The 22,738-nt window shown below is 52.9% G+C and overlaps 1 protein-coding gene and 1 long non-coding RNA gene across 3 annotated transcripts in view; one reads left to right on the top strand and one right to left on the bottom strand.

The window, feature by feature from the left end:
- Positions 1–727: 727 nt before the first annotated feature.
- Positions 728–22,738, bottom strand: part of ADCY5 (adenylate cyclase 5) — a 146,313-nt gene continuing 124,302 nt past the window's right edge. For both annotated transcript variants that reach the window (XM_015544794.2, XM_042998281.1), the window contains exons 13-21: positions 16,663–16,779; positions 16,131–16,295; positions 13,201–13,376; positions 11,535–11,564; positions 10,101–10,233; positions 6,225–6,488; positions 5,038–5,242; positions 3,959–4,083; positions 728–2,174 (exon numbers count right to left, since the gene is read on the bottom strand). In XM_015544794.2, the coding sequence (XP_015400280.2) occupies positions 2,046–2,174; positions 3,959–4,083; positions 5,038–5,242; positions 6,225–6,488; positions 10,101–10,233; positions 11,535–11,564; positions 13,201–13,376; positions 16,131–16,295; positions 16,663–16,779 (1,344 nt within the window). In that variant the 3' untranslated portion in view covers positions 728–2,045. The remainder of the gene's footprint in view (positions 2,175–3,958; positions 4,084–5,037; positions 5,243–6,224; positions 6,489–10,100; positions 10,234–11,534; positions 11,565–13,200; positions 13,377–16,130; positions 16,296–16,662; positions 16,780–22,738) is intronic.
- Positions 13,283–15,514, top strand: LOC122241870. Its single transcript, XR_006222021.1, has 3 exons — positions 13,283–13,364; positions 14,816–15,042; positions 15,273–15,514. It is a non-coding gene; the product is annotated as an uncharacterized LOC122241870 (long non-coding RNA).

Genomic DNA, 22,738 nt, shown 5'->3' on the forward strand with positions numbered 1-22,738 from the left:
AAAGCCAGTCCCCCCAACAGATGCAAGAGGGGCAATGCAGAACTCAAAGGACAGAGCAGCAGAAGCGTGGACAGACTTGAGCTGGCAGTTTTAGGTCCGTAAACTTTGCTTCTCAGAGCTGTGTTCAAATTGGGGTGAGAGATGGTGTGTGGAAAGGGGAGCTCGCTTCAGCAGCACATATACTAAAGAAAAAAGGGGAGGCCGGTGCTAGTGTCCAGTGAGAGGTGGTGCAGATGGGGATCAAAATAACATTTTGCAGTTGGCATATAGCTGCCGCCCTACCTCCTTCAAGCTCGTGTTAGAGGTGAGAATAATTCTGCCCTGAGAAGCAACAAAAAGATGTGGGCACAGGACCCAAGGATTCTGTTTGAATATATCCCTATGATAATATATCATTTTTCAGTTTTAAGCCCGTTTCCATTTTATACCCTCAGAGGATATAACAAATACAATTTTTTCCAATATATTTCACTTCCACCTCCCAAAAAACCAAAAACCAGACAAAACAAAATTTCTGCTAGCTTTGCCCTTTGGACGCTGAAGCTAGCTAGGCTCTATCCTTTTCTCTGGTCTGCAGATGAAAAGCAAAGCCACCACCCTCCCTGAACCCGAGGGCTGCACATTACCCCCAAGTCTGAGGCACTATCTCTGGGCGAGCCACCTGCATGGTAGCCAACTGAGAAAGGCAGGTAAGGCTTCCCACCACCACCGCCCCCTCCCCTCCCCCCCGCCAGCTGAGCACCTGTGGCCATCCCTGAGCACTCACAGCTGCCTCTCTGCAGGCAGCAAATGGTTGGCATCTCAGGGAGAAGAGGGGACAGGGGCCGTGCTGTCTGTTGCAGGCTGAGGCTGCTTCCCTTGGTTCCACCTGAGCCTGAGATGGGAAGGCAGTTTTTGTTTTATTATCCATTTGCATTTTACTTAGGGGAAGTGATGTGTTAGATGGGGTAATGTACGCATGCACCTTCCCATTTAATCTGAATGTAGGGCACCCCAAAAGGACACGCTCACTGCTCTGGTTGGACCTGGGAAAACCCAAAACTGCCTAATCTGAAGTGAGGGCAACAGGCATCCTGCATGTGACCAGTTCCACGGCATAAACACACATCTACACCAGTACATACGCTGACACACGTACAGTACAAACGCTGTGCACAGCTGTTTTCTAATATAGTTTACAAAATATAGAATTTGGTATATTTGTTAGATCTCCAAGGTTTTCAATAATACAAAATAAAAAATACAAAAAAGACAAGTTGGGATCCTTGCCCTCCCCCCAACCACCAGTGGCATCTTTGTTTGCTTGTGGGTCTCTCATACGCATACAACTAGCATAGTCTAAAGAAGGGCACAGAAAGTTGTTTTATTTAATAAATATTTTCTTTTTCTCAGAACCACCCCTCCTTGCCTCGCGTCTTCTCGCCTCCCCCTCACAATTTGTTCTGTTCCCCTCCAAGAGACGTTGTCCACCTGTGTAGGTGAGGAGGAGGGCTGCGGAGAAGGCCGCAGTCCCTCCAGAGCCAGCACTCCTGCCAGCAAGCCCCTCCGTGGGGCAGGGGCCGTGGCCTCTGTCAGGGGTTTAAAGGCTCACACAGGGAAGTGGACCCCTGGGGCCGCTGGGTTACCCTGGGCCAGAGTTGGGCCGCTGACCGACCCACCCACCCGAGGCTGAGGCCTCCCCCTCAGCTCTGTCGTTGCACACTCGGCTGCCACACACCGTAAGCACTCAGCAGCTCCTTTCCACCTGCGCAGCAGCATCCGTTAGAAAACTCGGGATTCGGATCGCGCCTAGCAGAGTCTTCTACGGAGGAAACATCTTTGGTCAGCTTGGTGCTCGCAGGACGCTGGCACCCTGGGGCCTGGGACGGAGGCTGCGGCCTGCCCACAAAGGCAGAAGCTGCTTCTGGAGTCAAAGTGGAGAATCTCACCGGCGCAGCCACGTGGGCTAGAGCGCAGGCTTCCACCTGCCCCCCCCTCCGGCACACAAAGAAGCCATTTCCGTTTCTCTGGAGGCCAGGCTGCCTGGCATCACTGGCTGGCAGCTGCTAACTGAGCGGGGGCCCACCGTTGAGGAAGTAGGTCATCATCTCTCCTTTGCCCTTGACCTTGACCACACCCCTGCACTCCAGCTGGTATGTGTTGGCAGCCAGCACCTGGTACATGTCTGTGGTGACCTGAGGAGGCGAAGAAGGGGAGAGGATAGGCCATTGTTGAGCCAAGCCGTGACTCTGTTGTCAGGCAGCTCTGTCCGACTGTCCCCAACACACAAGGGTGGGTGGCACCTCCCTGGCAGGGGCTCTCAGGGACTGACAGCTGCTCGCCCCTAGACTTGACTGTTCGAAACAAGAAGGATGACAGCACCTACTTTGTGCCAGGCAGTGTGGCCTGTGGTCCCTGAACTGCCTGTCATTGTCCACAGTGAGGTGCAGAAGCTGAGCAGAACTGCTTAGGGCATCCACAGCATGCTGATGCTGCCCCACTGATACGAAGCATGGGCCCAGCGTGTCCACCCAAGTCTCGCTCCAGGACAGATCAGCGATGTTCCTGGAAATTGGTTTTTCACACTACAGATCGAGAGCCACTATTTATCTCACTGAATCTATGAGGTAAATACTGTTATCTCAGCCTCAGGAAACCTAAATCACTTGCCTGAGGCTACATAGCTAACAAATGGCAGAGTGTGGATTCAGTTCTGTATCCTAGTGCCCATCTCTGCTTTAGCTTTTGGAACAAAGGGGAACTCACCAGTGGCTTCAGTAATCACTGCACTATTGTAGGGCTGATGTGAGCAGCAATACAGATGAATGCCTCATGCAGTGACCCAAAAGCCGTCTGAGTACAGCCCACACGCCCCACCAGCCACCCCACAAAACCTCTGCTGAGGATCCTGGCCCTGCCTGGCTGTCAGGCCAGGGAAGAAGGGGCCAGAAATCTCTAGATGGGCTGCTGGAAGGTGACCCTACTGGGTTATCACATGTATTCCACGAATGGGAAAGCCCTACGCAAAGGTGAGGTGCCGGGCCGTTGTGTGGCTGCTGACAGAGTCCCTCACACCTGTCTGTGGGTGGGGTCGGACATTCTGCAAGCACACATTCCTTTCTCCCCAGCTGCCATCTTGTTGTCCCTTCTCCCTTTGGCACAGGGATAGAAGTGAGAGAAAGCCATTTGGCCAGGTTCCTCCAACAGCACCTATCAGGCCAGGGCCGTGCTTGGGCTGACCCTCTGTTCAGAGGTCCCACAGAAGAGAGGACTTAAGGGACATTTAAGCAGTGTCAGTGTGAGCAAAGGGCCATGAAGAGAGCAGAGTTCAAACTTGGGAAAACAGGTCAGGGAGGCTAAGTGACCTCCCCACAGCCTTATGGGGGCCCTGGGGATTCAGAGGTACAGGAATACAGCCCAGTCCAGGGCCTCACTGTTGTCAGGAGCAGAAGGAATTAAGGGCAGTCTAAGAAAAACAAAAGCGGCTGAAGAGAGGTAGGCCTGGGAATCGCAAGAGCCAGCTTGCACAGGATGGAGAGGAGAAAAAGTCTCTGGGTCTCTGGCCAGGCCCCTTGGCAACCATCCTAGGGATCACTGGCCTTCCCTGGTTCTATTGCACCAGGCCCTGAGTGCTGTGGGCTCCAACTGGCAAGACTCCCTGCAACCATCTTGGTGTCCCCTTGTATGCCTGGGTCTTGGCATTAGCACTCCTGGCTTAGCATCAGCAGTGGCTCCCGCCTTTACTCCCCCAATTCCTTCTGTGGCCAGTAGAGGGCTTTGCACAGGAGTGAAGATCTGTCCAAGGTCCTGAGGGCCTGAAACACAATGATCTCCAAGCTCCCGAGACAGTGCCAGCTACCTTCAAAATTGGCTGCAGAAATTCTGACTGGGGACTGTGGGCAGCTTGCACTAGGGACCTGGAGTATCAGGCAGAGGCCCCCATGGGGGTGAGCCGGGTGGTGGATGCTCCGGCACTCACCTGGATGCGGTCAGGCACACCGGTGCTGTCCATGCGGCTGGCCACGTTCACCGTATTGCCCCAGATGTCGTACTGAGGCTTGCGAGCCCCGATCACCCCAGCCACCACGGGGCCAATATTGAGCCCTGCAGGGGACAGAAGTCAGCAATGTCATCAGGGCTCAGACTAGTGCTCACCAGACTATCATTCCTCCCTTGACACTCAGCAAGTTCCTCTGGACTCAGTCTGAAGACGGCCAGTGTCCTCCAGGCCCGAGACCATGCTTTACCCTGCAGTTCCCACAAAATGCCTGCCAACCCAGACCACGGGGTCTGTTCCCACAGCACTGTTCCTGTGTCCTCGCCCCCAATCAGGTCTCAGCTCCTGCAAGTCCATCACCAGGACCACCCTCTTCAAGGATTCAGTGACCCACTGCAGCATCCCACTGCCTGTCCTTAATCATCCCTGTTGGTGGCATTTCAGTTTTCAGTTCATTCTAACCACACGTACCAGAACTCATCCTTTTCCCTCATCACTCCTGTTTCTTTCAGGGGCACAACGATTTTCATTCTTAGTACCTTGCTCCTAACCCACAGTGTCTTCTCTGTCAAGGTGATCCTCCCCTGGGCGTCTGAGCTCAGGCAGGGATGCCACCGTGACCCAGCTCCAGGAAGCAAGGCTGCCATCTCCCTCCTGGCACTTCTGCTCTCATCTGTCCACCTTCCCGGTCCTAGGCACGCCAACCCCGATCACCCTGCCCCTCAGCCTTTGCCATGCTAGCTCCCCACCTCAAATGTCCTCCCTCCTCTTCAAGCAAGAACCTTACCCAACACACCTGGCTTAACTGACACTGTCTAGACATTTTCTGCCGTGTCTCCAAGCCCCTGGGCGCTCCCCCTCCTCTCTCACATGGGGCCACATTAAACCTCACTGTTGTGTGTGAAGTAGGACTGCAAACATAGCAGAAGCTCCCAAATAGAAACACCGTCATTTCTTAAGATGCTTCCCTCCACGACCCTCCTCTTCAGCCCTGTCAAGGCCCTGCAGCTTTTTACCCGACCTGCTCTTCCCAGGCTGAACTGGCCAGAAGGCAAGCTCACCGATCTTCATCTGGAAGTTGTTGAAGGAGTGCTCATTGATGTACTTCATTTGGTCCATGAGCTTCATGGCAAAGTCAGCCAGGGCTTTGATGTGGGTCTTGCCCACCTTGTCATATGTAGAGTCATTGAGGCCTGAGGCAGCCATGTAGGTGCTGCCAATGGTCTTGATCTTTTCCAGCTGCCTGAACCGATCCTCACTGATGATCTAGATGGAAGGAGGCCAAACCTGGGTTACCACCAAGGCTGGGGCACTGAAGTCTATGGGGGACGGGCAACAGCATGGCCCCTCATGTCCTCCCAGTTCACACAGGAGGCCCAACTCCACACCAGCTCAGTGAGGCCAACAGAGCAGACCTCCTCCCATACTTACCCGTGTGTGGTCACTGTGAGTCACTGTCTGCCCTGCACCAAGAGCCCCAGGCCAGCCCACTAGTCACCTCAGCGTCTCTTGCCCCCAACAGGGGCTGGTGGCCATCTCCTCCCTTCCCTGGCTCATATCCCCATCCCTCCCAGGGACACCACCTCATCTTTGTCCAACGAGACACCCACCTTCTATCTCCATTGTCTGTCAAAAGCCTGCCCAGACCCAACTTCAGTCAATTCCAGCTACGCTCTGCCCCAGGAGCCTCATGGGCTGTTCCCAGCACAGCCCATTCCCAGTTCCATCCTCCTCCTCCTCCCAAGGCTCTGTATTCCCGCTGGGGTTGACCTTCTCACCCTCACCACTCAGGGGGCCCCCAGGGTCGAAATGCCCTACTGGGCACAGAACCCCCAGCACCTGGCACACACTAGGTGCTTGGCGAGAGTGTAGTAAATAAGACACGTTTGTGTTTCCGCCTCTGCTATTCCGGGCTTTGCGTCTTTGTCCTGCCTTCTCCCTTAGCCTAGGAGTCCCTCCTTCCTTGGACTCCCTCAAAGGCTGGGCCCCAGCCTGGTGGGAAAGGAATGGTGGCTGATGGAGAGTGGCTGGCAAGGTAGCTGGGCAGGGCCTCAGTGGGACAACGGACCTGCAGAGACTTCAAATTCCAAACACCTGGGCTGGGACCCCCATTCTTCCACCTACTAGCCCTGACCTTAGGCAAGCAGTGTCTCTGGGCCTGTTTTCTCCTTTGTAACACAATAGAGGAAGAAATGTAGGCAAGGTGCCTGTCTCCCTTGCCCCTCTCCTGTTTGCCCACCCGTCGCACCTCGTCAAAGTCGGCGATGATCTCATTGAGTAGTCGCAGGCACTCAACACCCTCATTGTTGGCCTCCAGCTCCACGTAGAATTCAGAGAAGTTGGCGATGGAGGCGAACATGACGGCCACACACTCACACGACTGGTAGTAGAGCTCATCATTGCGTCGCTCACGGGCCAGGAAGTGGGCGGCCACATCCTTGGGCAGGATGTTGTGCAGCAGCCGCCGGTTGTAGGCCTGCAGCTCCTCCATCTCCTCCTTTTCCTCTGTGGCCTAGGACACGGCGCCCGGTCAGGAGAGGCATGCGGCCTGCCCGCGTGCACCCGAGACCTCCACTGTGCCCAGCCTCTGTCCCCCTGCTGTCCCCACCTCTGGCTTTCCATGAGGAAGCACCAGAAAAGTGAGACACTTGTACACATCCAACTGGGCTCTGCCTGCCTGCCCCTCGGAATGTGTTGGCCCCGAAGGAGGGAACCCCGGGCTGGGAATGGGTCCTGGAAGACAGGTTGAGAGCATCCTGTCCGACCAAAGCTAGACCAAGGCAGGGGGTTACAGGGATGGCCAAAACCACAGCCCCAGTGGCCCTCCAGCTACCAAGTGCTCCACAACTGTCCACTTTCTTCTTCATATCAGGAAGTACAGCCAGAAAAGCAGTTTGATAAGGATCACTTAATAGACCAACCCCACTGGGACGATGGTTTAAAGCCCCACCAATCTCCCTGGTTCCCACCAGAGCAGACTCACCCCAGGGCCAGGAGGTACAGATGCCCCAAAGTGCCACCAGGGGTGGGATGGGCACATCACCATTGACTTTGGTTCCCCTGGGTCTGGGAAATTGGGGTTTGTGGTCACTCACCCTCTAGCTTAAGAGCCCAAAAGTCAAGAGGCCAACAGGGACCCACAGCCTGAAGAGCAGAGACAGTTATGCACCAAGGTGTGCAAGGAGCCATCTGACCAGAGTTCATGTGACACAGGAGGTACACAGTGCAGTCTGCTAGCTTCCTCCCCCTTGATGGCAAACAAAATGGCCCCTTTAACTGGGAGTGATCATGTTGGTAAAACAGGCAGGTAAAGGGTCATTAGCAGGGCCATTGAAAAGATCTAGCCAGCCTGCTGGGGGCTTTCCTAACTAAACGTGGAGGCCTTTCTATTTGGCTGCAGCTACAACCTCCAAAAGCACCAGGACCACTTCCCTGGCTCTCCCTGTGGATGGTGGCTGCTCATGGGGAAACTGCTGGCACACCCACCCAAAGCCACAGGACCTGGGTCCAGCAGGTAAGGTAGAAAGCTCAGGGACCCCAGGGCTCAGAGGCCTAGCCTTGCACCTGAGGTGAGAGGACCCACAGCCCATCAGTCCTAGAGCCGCTGGAAACACAGCCTTGACAATAGGGGTTATGCCTAAGGAAGTTCCTGGATCCTGAGATGCCAGGTGGGTGCAGTGGGACCTTCGCTTCTGAGATGCCTTGGGAGGCCCCTCCTCCCAAGCCACCCTCTGCCTAGCTCTGGTACAGGTGTGCCAGCGGGAGTAGGCCAGAGTGGGAATCTCTATACTTCTCGAAGGTTACTCCCTGGAAGAGCCCCAGCCGGGCCATCTGCCTTGGAAAATGCACAGGCTGCCCACAGTGCTACTACTGCTGAGACCACATGCCTGGGGGCCCATGAGCACTCTAGCTCCTTTGATCAGCCCAGCGGTGGCAGAAGCATAACACATGCCCTTCCCAGAGTGCATCTGCCCAGTGCCAGGCAGCTGGTGGTGGAGGCTGGGGTTGAGATAGTCGGAGACTGGTTACTGCAGGGAGCACTGGCCAAGGCCCCAGGGTTCTGACCAGGAACTCCCGCCACATCTGGACAACTCTGCCCTGAGATGTGACATTGGGCAGCTCCCAACACAGCCAACCGCTTCTAGGATTGGGCTCTGGCCAGGTGGAGGGCTCAGGGGTCCACAGCCCCCTTGCTGATCCTAATAAGGTCAATGCTGTGGGAGAGGGATAAGACCTGAGACCCAGTGGTCTGGCCAGGAGCAGGCTTGCGGGTAAGGGTGTGTTCCTGGTACAGACGCTTCAGGGAAGCGAAGGACCTCGGGCTTCCCCAGCTCACTGCCAGCACCATACCCACCCACCATGACCTTAGATTCAACAGCAAAATTAGCTGCTGAGTTAGACTGGAGGGGTGGGGAGCACCCGACTATCACTCACCCAACCCAAGGACCTGTGTTCAGGTTTTTGCCTGTTGGTATGTATTTGATGTTGTTCCACCTCCCAAAAGTCCTGGAGGAGGACGGGAGATGAAGGGACATGTAAGCATCATGAGCCTGTTGCAGGGGTTCAGTGGAGAGAGGCTGACACGCCTGCCAGGTAGAGACATGCTCACCCCCAACCCCACACACCTGTGTACAGGCCTTAATTGTTTTCAAAATGGGAGGGGAGCTGCGGTTGCCTGAACACTGGGGTGGGGTTGTGAGGGAAGCTCAGACTGCTCTGTTCAGCCCTGGCAGGCAGCCTCACTTCGACCCTGCGTACTGAGGAGCTAGACAAAGAAGCGGGGTGGGGTGACAGGGCAGCAGGTCACAAAGGCAGGCTGAGTGGCAGGCTCACCTGTCCCTTGCTTCCAGCCCTTTCTCGAGATCTTTGCCATACAAATGAGTGGCAGGACAGCCACTGTCTTGGGGGTGGGGGACTTCCTCAGGACTCACATGGGAGGTGGGGTGCGAGTGAGCAGAGAAGTGGAGGGAAATCAGCCCCAGGTCCCACAGAGCCTGGTGAGCCCCTAGGAGAGAGCTGGGGCCTCTGGGGAGCTTCCCCAGAGGCATGAGGGGCATGAGAGCTGGGAGGAGGCAGGGAGGCAGCAATCTGAGCCAGGAAGGTATGGCCTCACACTGGATATCCCCCAGGTCCCTCCCAACCCAGGGATGATAAGGGGGCATTCCACATGCAACAGTTTTCCCCCAACCTCAGGGCATCCGTTCAGTGGGGAATCTCAGCCAACCTCCTGCGAAACACAGCAGGGGCCACTGGATGCTCCCATCCTTAAGAATGAAGTAACTGGAATAACAGGTCTGAGGCTGCCCACAGGGAAGACTTTCTCACCGTGGGCGCCCTCTCCTGGACCTTCTGAGTCGGTCCAGCAGGTAACAAGCAGCGGCTGGGTCCATCACTAGCACCTGGAGCATCACCCTGTGTGTGGCCCAGTGGCATCCCCTCCTCCGGGTTTTGACACCATCAGGGCACAGGGCACAAAGCCTGGAGGCTGGAGCACTTCCCTGGGCACTAGCACCCCACTGCCTCTGCCCCTACCTGGACCACCTCTCCCCAGGGCCAGGGCACAGCCACCTGTCCAGGCTTCCGGTTGATGGTCTTTGATGCCCCCTCCATCCATTCTCCCCTGGAAGAGTCTTCAAGCCAGTTCTGGTCACATCAGGCCCTGCTCAGGAGCCTGTGGGACCAGCTCCTGCACTGCAGCCTCTGTGACATGGGGACTACGCGTCCCACAGTCCTCACCTCCTGCCCGCTCCCCTCTCTCCCGACTCCTCGCTGCCCACACTACAGACTAGAGGCCATGCCTCCCCTCTGTCCCTGCCTCTGGATGCACACAGCAATGCCTGGCCAATATTTGTGACTTAAGAGCATATGTCTTGGGCCCGTCAAAGTCCCAGCGCTGTCAAGGGTGGGATGGTTTGGAATAAGCTCCAGGATTTTGGCTCTTGGCTCCAGAAAGCAGGGAGCAGACCTGCTGGGACATGGGGCACAGATTAGTGGGACTGAGCAGGACACCTTTTCAGTGCAGGACGAAGGCTCAGCCAGCCCAGGTGATGAACTCGTTCACTCACAAAGTGCTGCGAGGACTGGGTGTGTCCCCCATCCCAGTTCCAGTCCCGGGGCCACCCACCTGCAGTTTCCAGAGGAAGTCCAGGCGGGCGGTGGACTCCACTTGCTGGGCATGCAGGTATAGGGCCAGCACGAAGACTGAGATGATGATGGGCGTCACCACCTTCAGCGCCACCTTGGTCGCATGTTCAGGGCTGCAGGCAGGAGGCAGATGCCTGGCACCTCATGGCAGGCTCAGAGGCCCCCTCAGGCCTTTGTCTTCCTCCTACTACTCCCCCCCTTCTCCTTAACCTCCCACTCAAATTTTGCCTGAGGTAATGCCTCCTCCAGGAAGCCACCTCAGCTGGCAGCCCTGTCTCAGCCCCTGCTCACACCAGCAGCTCAGCAGCCATTACTCCTCTCCTGATGCCCACCTCTCCCCCATCACTGGGCAGCTTCCCTCTGGTCACATCAGGGGATAAATGAGGCCCTTGTAAAAGGCAGCATGTACATCCCAGGCGTCTCCAAGTGGACAAGATAGCGGCCGTGGGCATAGTAACAAGGGAGCCAGGCAGGCCACACTGGCCGTCTCTGGGCTTTGGGCAAGTCTCTTAACCTCTCTGAACCTTAGTTTCCTAATCTGTAAAATGGGATAACAATACCCACATTTTAAGAATTAAAGATACCAGGGGCACCTGGGTGGCTCAGCGAATTAAGCGTTCAACTCTTGATTTCAACTCAGGTCATGATCTCACAGTTGTGGGATCGAGCCCCTGCATCGTGCTCCATACTGAGCATGGAGCCTGCCTGGGATTTTCTCTCTGTCCCTCCCCTGCTTGCGCTCTCTCTCCAAAATAAATAAATAAATACTAAAAAAGAAAAATACTGTACACAAAATTCCTTGTATAGCACCTGACAAACAGTAGGAACTCCACACCTGGTAGCTAATAATGACTAATTGCATTCCTGTTAACATTAATACATACTCTTCATAAAAGCTGCTCTCCCAAACCCTGCTTGCTCCCTGTCCCAGCAGAGAGCCTGAGCCTTGAACACTGCACAGACTCCCTGACCAGCAGTAGCCCTAGTGCAGGGCCTACCCCACAAAGCCCACAGGCCTTGCTGGCCCCTCTCTTCTGGCAGGGAGCCAGGGGGCACCAGCTCCTATTCTCCTGGGCCTGGAGTCTGACACATGCTCCTGGGGAAGAGTGGGAAGCCAGATGCTTTAAGGTGAGGTCTCTGGAAATGACCTGTGTGTCCTAGGTCATCTTGGGCTGGTGGGAATCGCACAAGAAAAGAAGGGCATCTACCCAATGAGGCATCCTTGGTCCCTGGGGAGTAAAGGGCTTCCCTGCCCCCTCCAGCCTTCTCCTTCACTGCCCACCTTGCCTCAGAGGCCCCCTCCCCAATGGGCACCACCACCTTCTCTGCTGGGCCCTGGGCTGCTGGCCTCTGGCAGCTCTAGGCCAAGGGCAGGGAGAGGCTGTGTCAGAGGACTTGGAGAGTATCCACTCACCACTGGGAGGTCCCGTTGTTGCTGAAGTCTCTGTGAACAGGAAGCGGGGAGGGCTGTTCGGGGCTGATCTTCCACATGGGCAGTCTCCACTCCCGCTCTGCCCCCCTCCCCCATTCTGTCTCCCACCTTGCTCTGCCCCTCCCACCGCCGTGCTCCCCCACCACTCCCAGCCCTGCTGCCCCGTGCCTGATACCACTGCCCCCACTACGGTTGCTCCCTCATCCCCCCCCTAACACCCCTCTGGATCCAAGGAGACTTTCAGGATGGGAGGCTTACAGAAAGCCCAGCCCCAACTGGCATCTGGTCTCCATGACCACAAATCACCCAGCCCATACCTGGGACCCTGGGGCCCCCCAGCACCTCCGCCTGGACAGAAGCCAGCCCAGCCACCACCCCAGCCCTTTGCTGCATCCAGAGGAGAAGAAACACTACACCTATGCTGTGTCCAGTGTAGTTACCACAGCCACGTGTGGCTAGAGCCTTCAAGTGTGGCTAGTACAAGCTAAAATGTCCTGCAAGTGTAACATAGATACTAGGTTTTGAAGAATTAGTGTGGGAAAAAATATAATAGGTTTCATGAATCATTTTATATTGACTACATATTAAAATAATATCTTGAATATATTGGTTAAATAAAAATATGAAATTTGTAGGCTTTGCCTTTTTAACATAGCTACTAGGAAAATTTTAAATTACATTGCATTATTTATCCATTGGACAGTGCTGCCCTGGAGCCAAGCCAGGGACTCCCAAACCAGAAATGACCTCTGTTCTCTGCTGCTGCTTCAGCAAAGGGAGGGGATGGGAGAAGAAACATGGTAGACCCTCAAGAAATATTTTTGGATGAATGGATAGATGGATAAATGGATCCCATCCTATAACTTGGAGAAAACACAGTTTGCTGCATTTTCTCAGGAGACACAGACCTGTCACATTTTTTGCACTTCCCAATGTATATGTGTGTGTGTGGGGGGGGGGGGGATAGAGTGATGGGAAGAAAAGAGCATTGATATCAAGCATTTTACCTACATTTTACTACTATAGGTATTATTCCCAATTTACTGGGAGCTAGGTAGCCTGAGGCACAACTCCCATGCCTGCTACCTAGATGTGGGACCTAACGACTCACCATCATAACTAGGAGCCTTTGAGCAGTGCACAGACTACCCAACCATCCTGGCAGCCCTGTCGACCTTGCTAAGTTGCTCTGAGGCTGAAAAGGGATAATGTATGTCCCAGTGCCTAGCTCGAGGCAGGACATAGAGCCCATGAACAACAAAGGCTGTTCTTTTGCTCTCACAGACCTTGCCGTCCAGCTCTGTTGAATCTTTACCCCTCTGGGCCTGAGGTGCCACAGGCAGATGGAGTTAAGTGAAAATAGCTCATCAGAGACTGTCCTGAACAAATGAGGAACAATTCACTGAGGCCTGAGGGCAGGACTGAATAACAAACTGGAGGGGACAGCAGGACCTACTCACCCTGAGGCCACTCCCCCACCCACTGGGAAAGAGAGGAGGAAGACTAGACACTGGTGCTTTGCCCAGGTGGTAGGCTGGGGGGCAACGCAACACTCCCCTCGCAAGGGCCCCCTGCAGCCCAGGTTCCCAGCCGCCCGCTCTTCCAACCTCCCTGCACTGCCCCAGACCCAGTGTGGGGAGCCACCTACATGGCATTGGCGGTGACCAGCAGGTCGGCGTTGTCAAAGAGCGTGACGCGGGGCACCTCAACAATGAGCACGTATGTGAGCTCAATGGCCAGCATGAGCACCAGCTTCCCAATGCAGCTGATCTGCAGGAACACGGAGCAGGCCAGCAGGCTGAGCAGCACGCTGTAGGTGAAGTACTGCGGAAAGAGGGCAGCGGGCTTCAGCGCCCTGGCCCCACCCTTCCCGGCCCCACGCCCCGCCCCCCTGAGCCAGCCACGTTTAGGCTGATGCGAACTTGTGACGTAACCAGAAGGGCCCTGGTTAGGAACCAGAAGATGGGGCTCTAGGCTGAGTCTGGCCAATGCTGGCAGCAGCGCCCAGTGGTTAGAGCAGAGCTCCAGGCTCAGGCAGACTCGAGTCGTAACTCTGATTCATTGTGGACTGTTGGTGTGACTTGCGCCATTTATTCAACTTTTCTAAGCCTCATTTTCCCCATCTGCAAAAGCTCCAATGTCACCGGCTCACCGCTGCCGTTCCATGAGAGGAAGCGCCTGGTTTCCTCAGTAACTGCAGACAGCACAGGCCCCAGCCCCTGACCTGCAACGTGAAATCCCACGGTTTGCAAACCAAAACTATTTTCATGACTAATGTGGTGGCAACATCTGAACTGGCCTTATTTGGTGACAAAGCCTGCCCCACGTGATATGATGCTAATTATCATCTTTAGCCTGCTTCTGGGGACGATTCATACATTTTGCTGCAGAAATATTACTGTATTTCATTATCAGGTGCTGCCCAGGCTACACTGGGGGTGTGAGATACTCTTTCAAACTCTGAAAAATTCCAAAGTTCTGAATCTATCTGGCCCAGAAGGCTGCAGACCAGGGATTGTGTCCCTACACGATTTACCCTGGGGAAGTCCCTTCTGGTCTTGGAGCCTCGGTTTCTTTCTCAGACAATAGAGGAGCTGAACCAGAGACCTCGGAGGTTCCTTTCTGCTCTGTCGTCCCCTGATGCTAATCCTAGACATGCCACCGTCGTTATTTTGTTCTTTCTTTTAAATTTAGCATCATGACTTCTGAGTCAGGCACTCAGACTCACTATGCACTTCCTCTGCTTTGGGCTGGAGGCCAAATGGCAGTGGGGGATGCTCCCAGGTTGGACCTTGAGCCTCTTCAGGCCTTCAGGAACCCAGAGAGGGGATACAGAGGGCCCCCTGGGAGGGGCTAGCCTTAAGCCACTACCTGGAACAGGGGCAGAGGAAGGAGTAGGGGGGGGGGGTCCACCCAGATAAAAACAGCCCCAAGGATAATAATCCTGTCCTTGGGGGTGGGGGGGGGAGGGCGGGGAGGGAGCCCCCAGGGCCAGCCTGGATGCCCATTCAGACCCTGAGCCAGAGAGCCAGGAGGCCAAGGCTTACAGGTGGTGTCCCCAAGGGCCTTGGGATCTGTGAGGAGTTGCTGAATCAGAAGACTTGTGAGCCCGAGAGCTCTGTAGTCATCAAGGCCTGGGGTCAGTGGGACTGGAACTGGTCAGACTGGTGAGGGCTGAAGGCTGGGACCAACCATGTCCCTCAAGTGAGGAGGTGGAATAAGCCCTACAGCCACCATCCCCACTCTCTTCGCCCATTCCTCAGCATCTGCCATGAAGCAGCAAACACCAAGGGGCAACTGTCAGATCAAACAAGGCCCTGCTTCTCAGCAAACAGCCCTCAAGCAGCAGTTCCTGTGAGCTCCGCCAGCTGCACGAGGGAGCAGAGGCAGAAGGGAGACTTGGCTGCCCCCCCCCGCCCCCCCACCGCCCCGGCAGGTTGGGAGGGCTCAGCCGGACCCAGCGGCAGGTGGAAGAGAGGCGCTTGTCTAGGTGAATGCTGGCGGGAGTCCTGCCCTTCATGGAGGTTCCCTTGTCCCATCTGTACAGGGGAGATGGATTGGGCTCATTCCCAGGGCTGGGGGAGGGAGGCCAGCTCTGTGACTGCCCTGGCGGCCCTCACTGCAGTTCTGGACCTTTCTGTGAGTCACGGGGCCCTTTTGGAACTGGATGAAAGCTTGGACTTTCCCCAGAAAAGGGTAACAACTACCATCACCTCACAGGTTCCATGAGAGCCCCGAAGGCAGCTGGGGTATGGGAACTACCCAGTGCGTGCCGTAGATGCCCTGGGCTGGAAGCCTGGCCTCAGGCTCGGAGAGCTTCCTGAGGAAAAGGTGAATGAAGCACCACACATACCATCGGCACTTAATGCATGCTGCTCTCTAAGGGTTCTCGGTGTTTAAACCCAATAACCTATGGGTATGATTTCTTTGGGGGTGATGAAAATGTTCTACCTAGATAACGACGATGGCTGCACACATCTGTGAATATCCTAAAAGCCACTGAATTGTATGTACACTTTGAATGGATGACCTCGATGGCAGTACTGGATTGGGACTGGGTTCCTTTGCTTCCCTCCCTGCTCTCTGGCCCATAGCAGAGAAGCTCAGGCAGGTTCTCCTGAGGCAGGCCTGCTCCAAAGTGGAGGGTCCACAAACAGCTCTGCCCTCAGGTTAAGGCTAAGAATTCTGGAGCCAGACGACCTGGGTGAAAGCTCTGGCTTTACCACTTCCTAGCTGTGTGACCTTGGGCAAGCGACTTACCCTCTCTGTGCCTCACTTTCATCTGTGTAAAAAAGATGTTAACAGTGTCTATGTCAAAGGGCTGCTGTGAGGACGAAATGAGTAAATCTATGTCAAATACTCAGCACAGTGCCTGGCCCACGGCAAGCATGCTGTTTTACTGTTGCATGGAGAAGGCTGGCCTCGTTCACTGATGTACGGCACACGGACTGAGAGACTGGGATAGGGTCTCTGGGATGGCTGTGAGCTTGAGAGCCCTTGACTCCCCCAGAGCAGCCAAAGGCAGAGAGGGAGCGGGGCAGAGGGGTCTGTCTGCACCCAGAGCCCCCTGCCCATTACCTCGGGGAAGTTGCAGTTGGGCCGGGGGCTGCTGCAGAAGCCCCGCTCGTCACCCAGGCTGTAGTTGACTGCCGACTCCACCACATGGCACGCGTTGACCTGGCTGGTGCTGATGTTGTGCTCATCCGCCAGGCAGCCGAACAGGTCCTTGGAGTTACACATGAACTAGGGGCAGCGGGGGAGAGGGTTAGCTGTGGGGGCCAGGCGAGGGCAGCCCATCTCCACAGGGCAGCGGGTGTCTGTCCACCCTGGTCTCAGGTGCAGCCTGACACTGACGGGGGGGACAGGAGAGGAGCCTGGAAGAAGTCAAGGAGCCAGCAAGGTTGGCCCGGCTGCCCAGGCTAGGGCTCATAAACGTCCCCTGGGGACTTCCTGAGTCTTTCTGGTCCCTCCAGCCTTGAGAGCAAGGAACTAAAAGCCTGTGTGAGAGGCTTTAGGAGTCAAATCTGAATCCAGACCTGAGGGGAAGACCGAATGAGAAATTCTGGGGGAGAGGGAGCTCCAGGGAGGCGTGGGGGGTGGAGCCACCTACCATGTTGACAAAAGCCGACAGGAACACCAGGGTGATGGTGAACACTCCGACCAGGGTGCTGTTCGTCTTGGACCGCACGATCTTCCTGGAAAGGGTCTGCAGCGGGGCCGGGAAGAGCTGAACCAAGGGAAGAGGAGGGAGAGAGACAGAACAGAGTTCAGTGAGGACTCTCCAGACCACCATAGAGGAGCTGGGGAGCCCTCCCTCCCCTCCATCTTTGTCTCGTGCCAGCATAACCCCAGGTCCTTTCTGAACGCCCTCCTAGTGTGCAACTGTGCGATGGCTCACACCCCTGACCCACTGCTCCCGGCCGACGACAGCACAGAATCTGCGGCTGGCCAGGAGTGAGTCTACCTGGGAAGCTTACAGGGGAGAGAGGCGTGGTGGAAGGAAAGGTGCTATCCTGCCCCCAGCAGAACAGAGGAAAAGGCACATGAATCCGCCATGTGAGTTCTGGGCCAGTCAGGGTTACAATCAGGCAGTTAAGGAAGCCTGGAAGGTCCCAGAACTTTCCCAAGGAGGGTCAGAAGGCTTCTTGGCAATAAAAAGCTGTGGGCCTGAGGACTTGGAGAAAACTTAGGGTCTGAAGGGAGGAAATGGGCTTGTGAGAAGGGGACAGAGTAGCATGTGAGCAGGAGGGTGGGGCCCTAGACAAGTGAATTAAGTGAACCTTTTTTTCAGGACTCCCATTGATCTCCTGTTTCCCCTCACCTACCCTCCCTACGTTTCCTTCAATTAGACAAACAGCATGTCCAACCAAAGACCCACCTCAATTTTGGTAGCTAAATGACCCAGTCCACTGTATCTACACAGTTGGCTTTGTCCACCATGGCGGGTGCCAGGGGTAAAGGCAGAGTGGGGAGTTAATTGGTTAATGGGTATAGAGGTTCAGTTTGGGAAGATGAAAAAGTTCTGGAGACGGACAGTGATGATGGTTGCACCAGAGAGTGAATGCATTTAATGCTGCTGAACAGTACATTTAAAAAGGTTACAATGGAGAATTTTGTATTATGTACCATTTAAGAAAGAAAGCAAAAAGACAACCCAGAGAATAGGAGAAATTGTTGCAAACCATATCTCTAATAAGGGTCTTGCAACCAGAATACAGTAGTCTCCTCTTACGCATGGGGATATATTCCAAGACCCCCCCCAAGAGACCTAAAATTGTAGACAGTACAGAAATGCATATATACTATGCTTTGTCCTATATACATACACTTAGCATAAAGTTTAATTTATAAATTAGGCATGGTTAGAGATTAATAACAATAACTAATACAAAAGCATAACAATTACAAAAATATACTACAATAAAAGTTATGTGAATGTGGTCTCTCCTCTGTCTGAAAATATCTTATTGGATTCGCCCTTCTGCTGACAATGTGAGATGATAAAATGCCTACGTGATGCGAGGAAGTGAGGTGAATGATGTAGGCACCGTGAGGTAGTGTTAGGCTACTACTGACCTTCTGACGATACGTCAGAAGGAGGGTCATCTGTTTCCAGACCACAGGAACTGAAACCATAATAAATGAAATCATGGATAAGGGGGGGGACTACAGTATACAAGGAGCTCTTACAACTCAACAATAAGACAACCCAATTTAAAAATGGGACAATGATTTGAATAGGTATCTCTCCAAAGAATCTATACAAATGGCCAATGAGCACATGACATGAAAAGATGTTTGTTGTGAGTCATCAGGGAAATGCATATCAAAAACATGAGATACCACCTCACACCCACCAGGATGGCTATAATCAAAAAGTCAGGTGATAACAAGTGTTGGTAAGGACATAGGGATATCAGAATCCTCATCCATTGCTGGTGGGAATGTAAAATAGTGCAGGTGTTTTGGAAAACAGGTTGGCAGTTTCTCAAAATGATCAACAGTTACCATATGACCCAACAATTGTACTTGTAGGTATATACCGAAGAGAACTGAAAACGTAAGTCCATGTAAAACCTCGTATACAAATGTTCATAGCAGTACTATTCATTATAGCTTGAAAGTGGAAACTACTCAAATTGATAAACTAAATGTGATATTTCCACAGAATGGAATATCATTTGGCCATGAAAAGGAACAAAATGTTTTTACATGATATGAGAGTATATGCTAAGTGAAAGAAGACAATCTCAAAAGGCCACACGTTGTAGGAGTTCAGGAAAATTCATACGGACAGAAAGGAGAGTTTGAGGCTGCCAGGGGCTTTGGCGAGCAGGGAATGAACAGCGACTGCTAACAGGTATGGGGTTTCTTTTCAGGATGATGACAATGTTCTGGAATTATAGTGGTTAACAGTTGCCCAACTTTATGAATATACTAAAAACTACTGAATTACAGTTTCATCCACCTTCATAAAGGTGCATCTTATAGATGTGAATTGTATCTCAATAAGGAACTTATTACACAGCTCTTACCAGCTGCCTGACCCTGGGAAAATCATCAAGGGCTCTGAGCTGCAGCTTTCCTATTTATATGTAGGGGAGATCTATCTCCCAAGGTGGCCATGAAGACTCGGTGAAATGATGCATACTAAAGTGCTTCGTGAGCTGCTAAATTCAATAGAAAATTTACTTAATATTTGCATTTTTAAAGAGCTCTATTGCCAGTAAGAGTGAAAATCCCTGTTTCCTATTGAAGGACTTTTTTGTTTCATAGCTGGGGAAAGTGTTCTGGCACTAGCATGAGGATCCCACTCTGAAAAGGTATGACAGATGGTTTCTAATTTTTGTCTGCTTGAAATGTTGCCATTCCATCCTATGCCCCGACCCATGTTATTTAAATAATTTCAGTTCTAATCACCCTATCCATCAATTGAAGGGTTTCTTTTATTATTTTGCACTCACCGATGAGATGTAGGCAAAAGTTATTAGTTATTAGAAATTGGCTGGGGAACAGGATATGCACACGGGCTTGCTTCCCGGGGAAGGTGGGACCAGGAGCCCCACAGGGGCCACCCAGAGGCCGGGAGAAGAACTGCAGGCTATTTTTAAAATTCAGTCTGGAAAAGTACTTCACATCTAACAAATGATTGACTTTTAATGCACTGGCTTGCTACAAGCCGATTTCCTTTGTCATCCTTTAAAAAGACCTGCTCTTCACTTTAAAACTTCAAATCTCCAGAAGATTTGACATCCTGCTCTGGTATCAGTTGATATAGAGTATCTCATCTCCTGTAGTCAAAAAGTTCATCTGTATGTTGACCCTAACTCCCATCATATTAATCCCAGTGCGGACAGTGAACGTCTTCACCTGGACAGAGTTTTCTCACAGAGATCTTGCCACCAGATCTTGGAGACTATTTTTTTTTCCAGCAGGATAATTGTGCCTGTGCAAACAATTGTTCAATGCCTGCTCACTCACAATTAGAGCTCAAAAAACAAAACAAAAACAAAAAAAAAAAGATTAAAAAAAAAATTCCAAACCAGTACATTCCCAGTCCGATGAACTCAAATCAATTCAACATGAAATACAGGAGTGGGGACATAATTAATAAACCATGACTGGGGTGAAGGACAGTTTTGATCTCGGCCACTCTGAAAACCTCCAGGCAAATTGATGACCAGCCTGGGGTCCTGGTTCTGTGATGTGGGGTCAGGGTATTGCAGAGATGAAAAAAGGTGATGAAATCTAATGGAAAAAAAATGAAGAAAACAGCCTTTTTGACAAGAAACTGATTTTAAAAAGCAGTGGCTCCTACTTTACGACATTTTTTTTTTTTTTTTAAGATATAAAAACTGCAGAGGCCAAACAAGACAGGCTCCACACCACTGCACTCCCTGGGGTCAAATGGACATATTAACAAAGGCAGCATCTTTGGGAGGAAGGACTGTGGCTCTGGAATCTAGAACCACTGGGGTTTAAATCCCAGCTATGGCACCTCCTAGCTTCAGGGCTTCAGGAAAGCTGCCTAAGCTCTCTGAGCCTCACTGACCCCATCTGCAGTATGGATGTGATAAACGCCCTCTTCAAAGCTTAGAAAACACAGCTCGAAGTGCAGAGCTGGGATGTGGACCCTCAACTGCCTGACTCAACAGCCATGGGATGAACTGAAGATACGCCTCCTGGAGTGAAACGCTCTCTATCCCCAAAGAAATGTGTGTCTGGCAAAATGTATCCTCTAATAGACAAAACGTGCCCCTGAGCATGCTAGGAGAAGGTGAGTGTGGGGCTCTAAAGTCCCCACAGGACAGAAGATACCTAAGAGGTAAGAGGTACTGTAGTGTAGTAAGACCCTATTTCAAAAACTGGGGACAGTAGCCAGGCTGGGGTAGAAAGAAGTGCCAGCAAGGGCAGGGGGGTGCGGTGGTGGACTTCAGGCTGCAGGGAGGGAGAAGAGGTTTCTGGTGACTGCACAGAGCACACAGAGCCTAGAAGCAGCCCTGGCCACAGTTCCCAGGAGCTCAGGCAGTCAGGTCCCGGGAGTCTGTGGGAGACAAGCTAAGAGGAGCCAGCAGCCTGGAGGATGGAGATTTAAATACACACATGTATACACCTATGCACGCAAGCATGCACACACACGCCAAGAGCTATGTGGCCAAGTACTCCTTCTGTGCCTATCTACTCCCAAGCTCCAAAATGCAGGAAAGGAGTCTGGCCTTCCAAGTAAGAACATGCTAATGAGCCACAGTAAAGACAGGGGGCCCAAACCAGAAGGTGGGGAAAGGAGGCAGCCAACCTCTTCTACCCATCTGAGTGGAGGTAGGAGAAATGCTAGCATTGTCAGAAACAAGCATAGGAGGATGGGGCAGAAGTCACAGGGAGGCTGATGGAACAGTCAGAGGTGCCCAAAAAGAGGAGAGGCTGTACTCAGGAGACGTGACTGAGCTCACCATCCCTGAAGGTAATTAAGCAGAGGCCAGCCCATCCTTATTATCACAAAGGGATTCCAGTCTCAGGTGGGTGTCTGGGCTGCTTCACTGCTCCAGCCATTCCCAATTTGAGATTCTGAGTCCGGACCCTTGTGTGATGGCAAGGAGGGATGCAGCGTGGCTTTTTCTTTTCTTTTTAATTTTTTTAAAAATTTTTTTTAACGTTTATTTATTTTTGAGACAGAGAGAGACAGAGCATGAACAGGGGAGGGGCAGAGAGAGAGGGAGACACAGAATCTGAAGCAGGCTCCAGGCTCTGAACGGTCAGCACAGAGCCCGATGCGGGGCTCGATCTCACGGACCATGAGATCATGACCTGAGCCGAAGTCAGACGCTTAACCGGCCAAGCCACCCAGGTGCCCCTCTTTTTAAATTTTTTTAACGTTTACTTATTTTTGAGAGACAGAGAGAGACAGAGCATGAGTGAGGGAAAGGCAGAGAGAGAGGGAGACACAGAATCTGAAGCAGCTCCAGGCTTTGAGCTATCAGCACAGAGCCTGACACAGGGCTCAAACCCACGAACCGTGAGATCATGACCTGAGCTGAAGACAGACGCTTCACCAACTGAGCCACCCAGGCACCCCTCAGCATGCCTTTTTCTAAGACAAGCAGCTGTGGGGCCCAGGGCAGCACAGATGCCAAGGGAAGGGAGGAGCGACGTGTGCAGATGCTCAGACTGGCCTTCTGAGACGGCATCGCCAGAAGAAAAGAAGTGCTCCAGGGATGATCCTTAGGGCAAAGCAGCCCAGAGACCGCGGGGCCCTGAAGGGAAGCCGATGCTCTGAGCAGCGAGGCCAGGAGACCAAGACACCAGGTTAGCCCCAAGTCCCCAGAGATGTCTGTGAACCAGATCATGCTGTGTCAGGAGAGGACCAAACAGGCCCACCATGAAAAGGCCATCGGAGCACTCGGTAGGAAGTTCCAGAAAAACTTTCCCACAAAAAGGACCCAGGAAGCCATTCCCTGACAGACAGCTGATACAACTAACTTGGCTAATCCGACTAATTCAGTCAATACTTTCTTCACATTTCTCTCTACAAAAAGGTGAAAACATCGACATTTGAGCAAGTAAGGCCACGCTGTATTGGGGAAATGGGAAAACAAATGGAAAAGAGAAAGAAACCATGTCTGACAGAGCTGCCTGGCTTTGGATCCGCCGGGCTCATGCTGCAGGTAATTTAGAACTGTCATATCTCA

This window comes from Panthera tigris, chromosome C2 (assembly GCF_018350195.1).
Source record: "Panthera tigris isolate Pti1 chromosome C2, P.tigris_Pti1_mat1.1, whole genome shotgun sequence".
In the NCBI taxonomy this organism is placed as follows: domain Eukaryota; kingdom Metazoa; phylum Chordata; class Mammalia; order Carnivora; family Felidae; genus Panthera; species Panthera tigris.